Raw genomic sequence first — 13,583 nt, 5'->3', positions numbered from 1 at the left:
AGATTAGTCAGAAGATAAATAATATGGCAAGGAGCAAGAGCAAGGAAGGGGACAATATACACAAATCCTTAAATACTTTTTAGTATAATCCTAGTTATAAACATCCTTCTTCACAGGTGAAAATGCTGTCATTGGAATTATTTTTCCCAGCTTCACTGTATTCCTTTAAGGTGTCAAGTAGGTAGTGTTGTTCTTATTTTATTGGAAGAAAAATTGAGTTCCAGGATGTTAAACGATAGACCTTCAAGCACTCAGAGAGCCAGTGTTCCCAAAGTCCCACTGTAAGGACCTATGTCATTACGTGGTGGTCTGGCGTGAGGGTGGCGGGTAGAAGTTGCTCAATGTACTCCACTTGGCCTCGTTTCTCTTCCTGGGACTGGAAGCATATATTTTGCTACACAGGCCATCACTCACACGTAGAAGCAATGTTATTAGAGAGCTTGAGTTAAGTGAAAAATCAACAAGTCTACAGAGTTTGCCTGGTTCTCTCAGTCCCATGGACCCACAGTGTATGCCATCTTGGTGCTCAGCCTTTGGGAGGGTCCTGGGACCCCCTTTCTGCAGCACTGCTTTGTGCTTCAGTGTCAGTCACCTGGGGTTTGGTTGCTCTGCCAGTCCCGAGTAGGTGGCCTGGGCAGCACATCTTCACTGGTCTGGCACACCAAGTTCTTTCTTATTCCTCTCAGTCTTAGCTGGGGACTCATGAGCCTAGTGTGCTGAGGTGTGTGCAATTTCTCCTCTGAAAAACTTAGCCTTTTGACAAGTAGAAGCACACACACACGCGCGCACACACACACACACACACACACACACACACACTCTTCTATAATTTTTTCTCTCCTAGTTCACTCTACTTAGGCACATCACTTCACCAGGTAAATGTTTATTCACTTTGGGGGACCTGATTTCCAGTTTCTTTAACGCATATGACTGTGGGTAGACAACTCTTTCTCTTATTTGGGATGTCTCCCCAAGACATAGATCACTAAGCTGACGGAAGAAAAAAGAATCCCCAGCTGTCACTGAGGGTTAAGTTTTATTTTCCCTCACGTTCTTGTGCATGCTCCAATTTAATCTCAGTGATGGTTGAAAAATAGTTTTCTCATTTCTATTGAATTAAGCATGCTTTGTGTTAAGCATAAAGCAGCTTTCTGATGTTTTTAGAACGTGACTTTAAAATGTAAGCAGAATTACTTTCTACTCTTGCATAATTACCTTGTTTTCCTTTATCTGCAGCTGTATTTTATGGAGTCCTAATAAGGAGTTGTTTTGTGATTCAGTGCTAACCCAAGTCTTTCATATTGAGTCTCTCTTTATTATTATGTATAGAATTTGGTAACACCTCTAATTTCTTTTGATTATTTGTCAACATTTTGATCTACTTGTCAATCTTGTAGATTGTCCTTATACTACAGTCTGATTAAAATAGTCATAAAAATGTGTAAATCAATACATATCTGCAAAATGATGCACTAACCGAAGATACTTTGCTTAACTAATTATCCAACATGAAGCCATCATTTTCAAAGTCAACAAAATTGCTGCCTAGAATATAATTAGATTTGTGCAACCAAATATCATTTTCAAGGAATAGGTAAATTCCAATAAAAAAAAAAAATAAGGCAAAGCCACTTTGTAATCAAGAAATTTTTCAAATATCAAAACAGAGATACATTCCCAAGGAGAAGCCCCAAGAAACTGAAGTGAAAACTTTCCGATTGTGGAGGGGGCCAGGCTTACCAGTTAAATAGTTGTGTGAGATGTTTTGCCTATATACAGACTATGGGAAATGAGTAATAGTGGCTTGGAATATTGAAGAGTTAGTGGGAAGAATAAGGAGCGCCTTAAATAACACATGGTTGAAACTCCCCAATGGCTTTCTCTTGCTGGTAGAAGAACATCTTCTCCTTTACCACGGCTTGCAAGGCCCTGCCTTTCCAACCTCAGCTCTTGCTTTTTCCTCATTTACTACACTCTGTTGCAGTGGCCACTTTTTGTTGCTAGGTCACAAAAAACTTGGTTCCACTACCACAGAGCCTTTGTACCTGCTACTCCCACTGCCTAGATGGCTTCTGTCCCTGTGCTGCCTCCTTGTTATCATTTCCATCATTGCATCATTTTAATCATTTGCTCCCTAGGTCAAATATCACTTTTTTCAGCCATCTTCATCCTTCTGTTTGTTTTATTTCACTTATTAACATGTAAAATGATCATATTTATTAGTTCATTTACTGCCCTTTTTTCTCATTAGATGTAAGCTCCAGGAAAGCTTATTTATCTTGTTTACTTCCACAGGCCTATTCTCTCAAACAGTGTCTGGAATGTTGTAGGCTTTCAAGGGATCTTTATTGGGTGAACGGATCTGATCGATAAAGTGTTCAATCTTATTATCTTGCTTGATAGCTTTTTAAGATAAAAAGTGATATGAAACTGTATCATTATTTTGAAGTGAAGATTTAATAGACCACTGTGGTATAATGTATAAAAAAGAAATCACGCAAGTCCATCGGGTATCTTCATGTGACAGTATAGATCTTATGCCTCATACACAAAATACCACAGAGTTATTTTAATTATGCTAAACTCATCAGTTATAGCTTTTAATGAGAGTTAGAAGAAGGGCCTCTGTTAAGGTAGTAAAATCCTTAGTTACCATGTCATAAAAATCGTTAGTTTATCTAGGTTTGTTTTTGTTTTTTCCACTTATACTTCAAGAGTGCAAGCACCCATATTAAAAAAAAAAAAAGATTTCTAGGTATATAATTTTTTTTTTGTAATTAAAATTAGGTATAGGCTAATATTTTCATTTCCTTCCTCAAAAAGTCCTATTTATTGACGAGTTATTTACTTGCTCTTTTTTTGACAATAATTTTTAGTGAGTTTTCTGTTATGAATAAATTAGTCAATGTTGCTGACGCTAATGGAACCTGTTCTTTGTCAGCTGTTTGGCAGTGCATTCTGACAGCCTTTCTCTTTGCAGGAATATATTGCTAAGAATTTCTGTGTCATGCAGTCCCAGATTGGCTATGATATTTTGGCAGAAGATACCATCACAGCTTTGTTGCACAACAACAGAAAACTACTAGAGAAACATATCACAGCAAAAGAAATAGAAACATTTGTCAGCTTACTCAGGAGAAATCGTGAGCCAAGGTTTGAAGTGGTTCATACAGTATTCTTTTCTAGGGGGGATTGTGGCTTTTTGCTTTATTCTTAGAACTTTTTAAAGTTGAAATCCCTTTATATCCCTTTCATGGACAAAACTATATTGGCCTTATTGCTATAATAATTATGCATGACAAAGAGTTATTACTTTGTAGGAGACCAAAAAACTTTCTAGATGTATTTAAATGTAATTGATTTCCATGCTGATAACTTATATTTTTATAGAACTTTATAGTTTTTAAAATGGTTTCATATAGATTGTCTCATTAAAATCTTTGCATATTCTCATGAAGTACACTGGTCGTATTTTATTATACACATTTTAGTGGTGAGAAAATAAAAATTGAGGGAACAACTAGCCCAATAAATTCCCAATAGTAAGGAATAGAATAGGAGGTAAATTAAGGGTTTTTGATTCCACATCAAATTCTCTTTCCATTGCACCATGCTGCCTTATCTGGGAGAAATGAATGCAGAAAAGTCAAGCAGATAGATAAAGTTTTCTTAACTAATTAGCCTAGCAAATAAATGGGCTGTTGACTCCATAGGGCCGTACTCACTTTGATTAAGTGTGTATAGTATTCCTGTTTGACTCAATACCAACATTAGCTTTGATCTGCTTTTGTTTTGATATTCAATTTTGATATTCACTTTAGGGCAGATAAATGATTTTCTAAGCATAGTAAATCACAGTGCTGTGGGATGAATATCACCAAATAAATAGAAGCAAATTTATATCCTTTTTTGAAATAAGATTTATATTAAGTACAAATAATTTGATGTTTAATTTGTTTCTAATGATGCAGTAGATAAGCAACACGTTAGAAAAATGTTGCATGAAAATAATATTAAAATATATCTTAAAAGTTAACGTTTGTGATATCCCAAAGTTTATTGTCCTTATGATTTTATAAAATGCTTTTAATGTTCAATTTAATTTTTTTTTCCAGATTCTTGGATTATTTATCAGATCTGTGTGTGTCCAATACCACCGCTATACCTGTAACTCAGGAACTCATCTGTAAATTTATGTTGAGCCCAGGCAATGCCGACATTCTCATTCAAACTAAGTAAGCCCAGACAACAGAGGCATCTTTTTCTGTTCATTACGTGTAAGCATTGTGGTTCTTTGTCATATTTATTAGTGAGCTTCTTAATAGATTTTGTTTGTATTATTAATTTCAAGGCTGGTTTCAATGCAAATGGACAACCCCATGGAGAGCTCCATCCTTTCCGATGACATTGACGATGAGGAAGTTTGGCTCTACTGGATTGACAGCAACAAGGAACCTCATGGCAAAGCTATCAGGCACCTTGCTCAGGAAGCGAAAGAAGGCACCAAAGCTGATTTAGAAGTTCTGACCTATTACAGGTAAAGTAGTACAGAGAATTGTAATTCTCAGTCTCACATGTTCATTGAAAGAGGTTCTCAATAAATCTCTATAAGTCTGGTGTCTATGAAGAGGAAATTTAAAAAGTCGTGTCATTACTGGGGTAGCTGAAATATTTAGTATTATTTAAAATAACTCAAAATAAAAGTTAACATCTGTGTTTTTCACGTATACCACTTGCAATTTTCTGACTTCCCACTTGTTTGGAATTGTTATGCTGCAAAAGGTTTTTTCCTATTATTGATTCGAGTAAGTGTGGATGAGAGACACGTTGGGGACCTAGGTAATGGGACTGGGCTGGGGAAGCTGATCCAGCTGCAGGGGCGGCCTCAGAGAGAGTTAGCTGGTAGTTTATAGTGTATAGAGCTTATGAACATGTGCAGCACTTGGGCTTAAGAGAAACTATGTCTGTAGCTATGAAAATTCAGCAATAGTATATGGCAGCAGAAGTTCTGATGGTAGTTCCCGGTGGTCAGTATATTGGGAGCAAGAACCTAGCTGGTGTCTTTGAATTTAAGGCATGGAAACCCAAGTCAGAAGCCCTTGTGTCAAGTTGGACCCAAATAACAGGAATCTGAGAAAGGCAGAAAATGCCTCCTGTTCCCTGGTTTCTATAGCTCCAGCAACAAAGCCAAGGGCTAATTCTTGATCTCAGAGGTTGATGAATCCAAGTGTACTGATGCCATTTGGATTGATCGCATTTGGTTTGGGAACTGAATGGATCTGAACTAAGAGTGTAGATGCCACAACCCAGAGCTGAGTGGGACAGGGGAAGGTGGAGAGAGATTGTTTCATGTGAGCTGTTATCCATGGTCTCAGGGTTCCTGTATATGTAACCCTAGGAAAGCTAGAATGGAGAACCTAATGACCCTCTCTACCAGAAATGTGTTACTGGAAAAAGTAAGGGAAATTGCAACTGAATGGGAATAGGGACAATTTCACACATGTGTTGTTAATTATTTAATCTACTACCCAAAGAGCTTGACTCCAGTATCACACACACTTGAAAATATTATCATCATAAAAGTAGATACTGACTGATACTATGATGCTTAAGATCAAGACCAGGCAAATAATGTAATGTGTTTAATATCTTTAAGGTACCAGCTAAACCTCTTTGCAAGGATGTGCCTGGATCGCCAGTATCTCGCCATAAACCAGATTTCTATGCAGCTCTCTGTGGATTTGATCCTGCGGTGTGTGTCGGATGAGAGCCTGCCATTTGACCTCCGAGCATCTTTTTGTCGCCTCATGCTCCATATGCACGTTGACCGGGATCCCCAGGAGTCTGTGGTGCCCGTTCGCTATGCAAGGCTCTGGACAGAAATCCCCACAAAGATCACGATTCATGAGTATGTTTGGAGTTCAAAATAAAATGTCTTTAATTTTGAAATGAAATATATGGAAAGGTATTTCTCTGTTCAAACTCAGGTTGTTAATCTTCCAAATGCAAATAAGATACTCTTTGAAGAGTAAAATGACAACTTTTGGTAATAGAAACATCATTATGGACACCAATAAGCAGAAATCATATTTATAAAGGCGTAACAATTTGTTAAGTGTATAATATTGTGGTACACCTTGATTTAAGTGTTTTACATATTATTAACTCATTTTGCAACAGCCCCAAAGAGCTTGACTCCAGTATCACATACACTTGAAAATATGTATGAGATATTTACAGATGAGGATACAATATCTACAAAGGTTAATTATTTTACCCAAGTGTAAGGAGCCAGGAGCTTAAAGTAGGTATATGTTCCTATTTTTAAATGATTACAATCAATTGAGTTTGCTTTATATTCTATCTTTCCAGATATGATTCTATAACAGACTCTTCCAGAAATGATATGAAGAGGAAATTTGCACTGACGATGGAGTTTGTTGAAGAATACTTGAAAGAAGTTGTAAATCAGCCCTTTCCTTTTGGGGATAAAGAAAAAAACAAACTGACATTTGAGGTATTTTTTTAAAAAGAATACATTCATGAGGTTATTCAATTTTCCCTATCAAAAATTAGATACATTGGGGAGGGGTGGCTGGCTGGTTAGCTCAGATGGTGAGAGCGGTGGTGCTCTTAACAACAATTCGATCCCCACATGGGCCACTGTGAGCTGCGCCCTCCACAACTAGATTAAAACATCTACTTGACTTGGAGATGATGAGTCCTGGAAAAGCACACTTAAATAAATAAAAGTTTAAAAAAAAATTAGATGCATTGAGCATCAAAGGTTTTTCCCCCCCTCTATTATTTAGAATATTTTGGTAATTGGATAGTTTGGTTCATGAAGGTATGATTCCCTCTGCCATTGATTAAAAAATAGATTTGATGTTTTAATCATACCTGATATCCAATATAAAATATTTATAATTATCTGTTAGCTACTTTTTCCTTGATTTTGGGGGGTTTCATTTCATTTGTGTAAGCTTTGTTGCACTCAATGAACAAAGACAGTTTTGCCTACTTATAATATACTTGAATACATTTTTTTCATCTCCATGGAGGTGATGTTTTTAGCCTCATTAAACTGCATTGAATTATTTCTACTTATAATATCATTTTGGGGGATATAGTGCCAATACTAGAGAGAAGACACTGTTACTCGATATCTGGTATATTTGCTACCTACAGGTGTATAATGAATTACCCCCAATGTAGCAGCCCAAAGCAACAAACATTTAGTATCTCAGAGTTTCTCCGAGTCAGGAATCTGGGAGTGCTTAGTTGGGAGATTCTGGTTCAGGGTCTCTCATGAGGTTGTAATCAAGCTGTCAACTAGGGTGGTAGTTATCTGGGGCTAGACGATTCACTTCTAAGCTCACTCATGAGGTTGTTGGTGTCCATACTTTCTTGCTGGCTATTGGCCAGAAACCTCATCTTCTTGCCATGTGGGCATTTCCATAGGCTGCCTGTGTCCTTAAGGCATGGCACCTGGCTTCCCCTGAGCAAGCCATCTGAGAGAGAGAGGGAGAGAGAGTCCAAAATGGAAGTTTCAATCTTCTATAAACTAATCTTGGAAGTGGCATGCTACCACTTTTGCTGCATTCTGTTGGTCACACAGACTAACCCTGGTGCAATGTGGAAGGAGACCATACTTTGGGGGCTATCCTGGAAGCTGGCTCTTATACCTAGTATGTGTTATAGTATCCAGAAGAGCACAAAGCAGCATGGGGAGCATATACTTCTGGACAAATTTCATGGATAATATCTATTAAAGTAATTCATCAATGTAACCATTTATTAAGTGATATCCTAATGAATGAGACTTAAGTTAATATTTAATTAAGAGATAAATCATTCTAATTTAAACTTTTTTAACCACCTTGGTACATCTGAAATCATGCTGCTTCCTTGCTGGCTGCTGACCAGACACCTCATCTTCCTGTCACTGGCTTTTGATAGGGTTGACGAACTAGTCTTACTGGGATTTAATTCTAAACTTGAATAAATTAGAGTTCAGTGGTTGCTTTTGCAGGTATTTTAATTCCTAGGTGTTAAAGAATCAGAGAATTTATTATAGAAATATCTGCCCTAGTTTAGATAATAAAATATCAATGTTAATTTTAGTTCCTAATATTTTTCTTTTCTTTTCTCCCTTCTCGCCCTTTTTAAATTAAGGTGGTCCACTTGGCTCGGAATCTCATATACTTTGGATTTTATAGTTTCAGTGAGTTATTAAGGCTCACAAGAACACTACTGGCTATCCTAGATATTGTACAGGCCCCCATGTCATCATATTTTGAAAGATTAAGCAAATTTCATGATGGAGGTAAGAATTTTTGAAATAAGTTATAATCTTTTTGGTATTTTATGTAGAGGTGAGATAAAAGCAAATATACAGAGAAGTAGTGGTTAACGTGTAGGTTAATATGTGTACATAATGTGTGTGGGACTAAGTGATAATAGACTGGATTTACGAACATGCTTCTCTGTTCTTAATGCTAACGCTTTGAGAGACAAATTCATAAGGTCAGTGAGTTCCATCTTTAGCAATTAATGTTACAGTCAATCCACCAGTGAAAATGTTATGTGTTAAAAAAACAAAAACATCTTAATATTTGTGATCATTCTAGTACGTGTCATATGCCGCCTATGCTTCATAGTAAAGCGCAGAAAAACGCAACAAACGGGGCCACTAAGGGTCATATCAGAGGAGCAGTGAGTGCAAAGCCAGTGTAGGAGGCAGTGCAGTGAAGTGGATAAGAGAATGGGCTTTTGGTTCAGAGTGCCTGTGTGCAAATCCTGCCTTTATCATTAGTGACTTAGGCAGGTACTTATTTTTTGGAAGAGGTCTCTTTTCTCATCTGAGATATGAAGATGATAATAATAGTATCTCCCTCACAGTTCCTTGTGAGAATTAGGTGACCGTATCCAACATATTCAAGTATGTACAACAGTGTCTGTCTCATAACTCAATACATTTTTTTTTATTGTCCTGTATTGGATGCCTGGAAAATCCTCTGAGGTAGAGAATTATTTGCAAAGGTATATTGAAGAGTTCATTCAGGATATATATACACCTGGAAGGCAGTGAGGAAGATAGGATGGGGCAGACAGAGAAGCTGATCCACAACACAGTTGCAAGTGAGACCTCAGCTGATCTACAGGGAACTCTGGAGCTGGGATGGCCCTTCCGGGTGGTCACAAATTAAGGCAAGTGGGCTGAGCTTTGGATCTTTGCATCAGCCAGCTATTGACTGCTGGCTTCTTCATGGAGAGTGTGTGTACCTTGGGTAAGGCAGCTCCTTTTGGGGAAGGGTCACTCTTAATGACAGCTGTGAGAAGGCAGCAGTCATGATGCCCAGCACCTGGGGTAATAGATGCCTCAGCTCTGAAGAGGGGATATGGGTGGAGCACAATGTATCCACTGCAGTATGTGCTACAGAATTAAAAAGTAAAAACAGAAAGAAGTAATATCTGGTTAAGAAGTTTTCTTAATTGTAAAGGGGGAAACATCCAGGTAGCTGAAGCAATTAATTGCTGCTGCTTAAATCAGAATTCTTTCTACATCTTCCAAAATATATACAAATCAATAAGAAGTAAATTAAACCACAGAAATCCCTCACCTTCAGCAGAACCAGAAGACAGAGGACAGTACAAACTTCAGTTACTGTATGTAGAAAAGTCACATCAGTTTTCAGTAGAGCTGTTTCTTGAGCTCTCATCGTAAGTCTTTATGGACAGTTAGGGGTTTCTGGAAAACCCGTGTGGAAGAGACAAGTTGGGATTGTGGGACAATCGCCCTCAGGAAGAGAGTTTATCCTAAGAGTGAAACTACTGAAAGAGATTCCAGGTAGCTATAAGAGCAATAGTCAAGAGGAAGGGTCTTATAAGTAAACCCTCACAGTGTGGAAGAGCAATGCTTCTAGGGATGAACAAGGTAAAAGTGAGGGAGACGCACCCTTTAGAGTCTTGTAGGTGAAGGGAAAAGAAGTAAGGTGGGAAATTTAGACTACCACAAGATAAAAGAAGAAAAAATTGAAGGAAATATAACTTCTCTGGTGCCCCCCACCGCAAGCCAAACTAAAAAAAACCGCACTTCACAACTCAGACAGGAGAGGGTGCTCTTGAATTAAAGATCATGCAAACCAGCTCATATTGTCAACCTTGTCCAAGAAGTGACTCCACATAATCATTCGTCATTGATATAAAGTGACTATAAGATCAAAATAGAATGGAGAATCACAACATTTCAGTTGATGGAAATTCCTCTTTGAAAAGCATCCAGGAAACAGAAGAAAATTGTAACATGACACTCGAAACTGAATTAAATGTCTTCAAACAAACATTGGGATATGAAAAATACCTTGAATCACAAATTCAAAAACTAAGATTAGAAAAAAAAGGAAGAAATGAAATTAAAGTTGATGGAACTCAGAAAAGAAATAGAATAAAATGATAGACTTTATTTATTTTTTTAGAAATACAGACTAAATTACTGGGTATCAAAGGGAGAATAGATTTGAACAGAAGTTTAATAAGAACTATTGAAGAAAAGCAGGCAAACAATGAGGAGAATATCAGTCTTATAAAGAAACAAGTAAAAAAGGCCAGAGAGAAAGTGGTTGAAATGGAAGAAAGGCAAAGAAGAGCCATCATGTGAATAATTGGAGTCCTTGAAGGAAAAAACCAAAATGCTGGAACAGATCTGATATTTAAAATTTCAATCCAAGAAAGCATTCTGTAAATAAAAAGATAACCTGAATTCTGCATGGTGAAATTGTCCAGAATGGTAATCTCCAAGACATAGCAGAATAAAACTATTACATATAGTATATATTCCGAGAGAATGGTGAGGGGGAGGGAGGGCACTATGAAAGCAATGGAGAAAAAGGAAAGGAAAGATATTTCCTGCTATGACGCTTTTACAATCTCCAGTTTATTTTAAACTAAACCATTTTTGAAAAGTTAGAAATTGATCTTGACTTGGTCTCAGTCTTAGAATCTGCTTTCAGAGTTGTTCCCTAAAGAAAATATTTTCATCCTCTGAAAATCTGCTAATATTTTGTATGTATTCTCCACTGTCCTATCCACATCTGCCCTCTAAGACACATTTTTTACTCTTTTTAAAATATTTTATAATTCTCATGTTTTTTCCATTCATCACCATTCACCTCTGGATATCTTAATTGTTTGCTATCTGAGAACCATTAATTAATTTATTCAATAAGAAATTTATTAAATATTGCATGTCAGACACTTTTCTAGTCACTGGGAATAAACAATGAACAAGATAAAGTCCTTAGCCACAGGGAGGACAGACAATCAATAGATAAATAGGCAGACCCTTACCCTGCACCCCATTGGGAGAGATGATCAGATAATAAACAAATGAGCATACCCTATAACATCAGATAATATATGCTATGAAGAAAAATAAAGTAGGAGAATATGGGCAGTGATGGAGTAAGGGAGGGGCACTGCAATTATTTTTAGCTAGAATGGATTGAACAAGTTCTCTGATACTATGTGGGCATAGTGTTGGGAAGATCATAGTTAGGAGGCTGTTGGAAAATTGGACAATGGTGTTAAACTAGGATAGTAGTGATAGAGGTGACAGGAAGTGGATAAATTTGGAATTTTGCAATCTTAATTGATAGAAATTAGATGTGAAATGGAAAAGAAAGAGGAGAATTAAAGATTATTCCTAAATTTTGATTAGCAGTTTGGTGAATGGTACTATTTATTGATGTGGGAAAGACTAGTGGATGAGTGGGGTTAGAGAGAAAATCAGGATTTCTGTTTGGGCATGTTAGATTTTAAATGACTATTAGGCATCAACGTGGAGATGTTATAATATGTGCGACAGTTGGATATATGCATGAAACGTAGGGTAATGTCAGGGTAGGAAATATAAATAACGAGAATCAGTGCACAAAAGAGACATTCATGATACCAGACTGAAGAAGATCACCTAAGGAGCGATTGTTGATTGAGAAGGAATGCGGTCTAATGATTGACTCTTGGGACACTCCAACGTTGGGCCATGAGATAGAGGAGGAGCCAGCAAGAGACTGGAACAGAGTGGCTGTGAGGAAAGAGGAACATCAGGAGGAGGTGATGTCTTGGAAGCCAAAAGAAAAGTAACGCTAGAAAATTTAAATTGTTTGTTGGCTTATGCAAATATCCTTCCTAGATAGCTATTGTTCATTGAGTACTCTGTGCGCTAAGTGGTTGTGCATGGTTTGCCTCCCATGTAGTATGACTTGTGCTTAACCATGGCATATGCTATTTTAATCCATTATTAAACTATGAAACACCGTAATTTTAGTCCAGTATTAAAAATGATTTATGATAATTTTTATTAGCTAATTATAATTCTCTAAAAAACTTCTTCTGTTGATAGGAATACCTATATATGTTCTGCATGAACCTAAATTCAGAGGTTTCTTCCTTTTGAGACTGGCATGTAGAGCAGTGTCTCTTCATTTGGGGAAATGCATTTTCCTCAGTTGTGGAAAGGGGTTTGTGGATTTTGGCTACATTTTTGGAATCTAAAAGAATGTGCTTATCCTCCTATACAGTAATAAATACACAAGAGACATGTTATTCTAGTTCTTGGTGTATTGAAACTAATTTGAATTTAAGGACCATATTTTTTAAGATCACTTCTCTGCAAATCAGAGGGTAAATTATTTCGTTTACACATTCTAAGATTGAGTACATGATGTAAACTGTGAGAAAATATAGTTTGTTGTTTAGGCATGATTTGATAACAGTTATAATTATACTGTAGATGATACATCTGAGAGAAGTTGTTGTGAGCTTTCTTCATTCCTCTTAACCCTAAAAGTCCTTTTCAAGGCATCATTTTTGCTTTCACTTACATTAAATGCTTATTTAATATTATTAACTCACATACATTTGGAAGGGCATTGCTTTTGTAGTAAAACATTCCAATTTAGATTTCTTTGGAGCATAGCTATACTTGTAAGACAAAAAAATAAGGTACTACATTTTTGTCAATGTTGCCTTGAGGTGCATTTGAAAAAGTGAATATGTGGCTTTGTTTACACTATAAAAAATAGAAAAGAAGGTACCTCACAGGGACACATAATTTGCTCATAAAGTTGCCAGTAATGCAAATATAATAAATTTATGCATGGATTTCAGATTGTTTAGTAAAAAGTTTACTTTTAAAGTACCAATATAGAAAAGCATATTCAGGAAGATTAATTAACTTGCCTAAGATCTGTTAGTAAGTTAATAGCATTACTAAGAATTAAAGTGTAAGAAATTAGTGTTTCTATCCTTTGCAGCACTTGATTAGTTCAATGAGCTAGTATTTTAGAAAATTGTTATTGAGGTTAGAATTTTGGTTGAAAAATTTTAAAGTTAAGAATTACATAGGGGATCAGTCTAATATAATTATTTAAGTTAATAGAGTTTAAAATAAAATAAAAAAAATTGACACAAAGCAACGTACTGTGCCTCTAGATGTGATGCATACAACATCACTTATTTCACAGTCCTAACAAAAATTCATAATCTCCAACTAATCTAGGAATTATCAGAGAAGGACAAAT

General features: G+C 36.5%; 1 protein-coding gene across 1 annotated transcript in view; it reads left to right on the top strand.

The window, feature by feature from the left end:
• ITPR2 (inositol 1,4,5-trisphosphate receptor type 2) overlaps positions 1 to 13,583 on the top strand; it is a 432,120-nt gene that overhangs the window by 135,490 nt on the left and 283,047 nt on the right. Inside the window, exons 16-21 of the mRNA XM_019737570.3 lie at positions 2,981 to 3,153; positions 4,116 to 4,235; positions 4,352 to 4,537; positions 5,657 to 5,908; positions 6,373 to 6,517; positions 8,176 to 8,326. Of these exons, the coding sequence (XP_019593129.2) occupies positions 2,981 to 3,153; positions 4,116 to 4,235; positions 4,352 to 4,537; positions 5,657 to 5,908; positions 6,373 to 6,517; positions 8,176 to 8,326 (1,027 nt within the window). The remainder of the gene's footprint in view (positions 1 to 2,980; positions 3,154 to 4,115; positions 4,236 to 4,351; positions 4,538 to 5,656; positions 5,909 to 6,372; positions 6,518 to 8,175; positions 8,327 to 13,583) is intronic.

The sequence above is a fragment of the Rhinolophus sinicus genome, chromosome 1, assembly GCF_057876585.1.
Source record: "Rhinolophus sinicus isolate RSI-liver-muscle chromosome 1, RSI-T2T, whole genome shotgun sequence".
NCBI lineage: Eukaryota > Metazoa > Chordata > Mammalia > Chiroptera > Rhinolophidae > Rhinolophus > Rhinolophus sinicus.
Note: the sequence above shows the minus strand (reverse complement) of the source record. Positions and strands in the feature narration are given on the sequence as shown.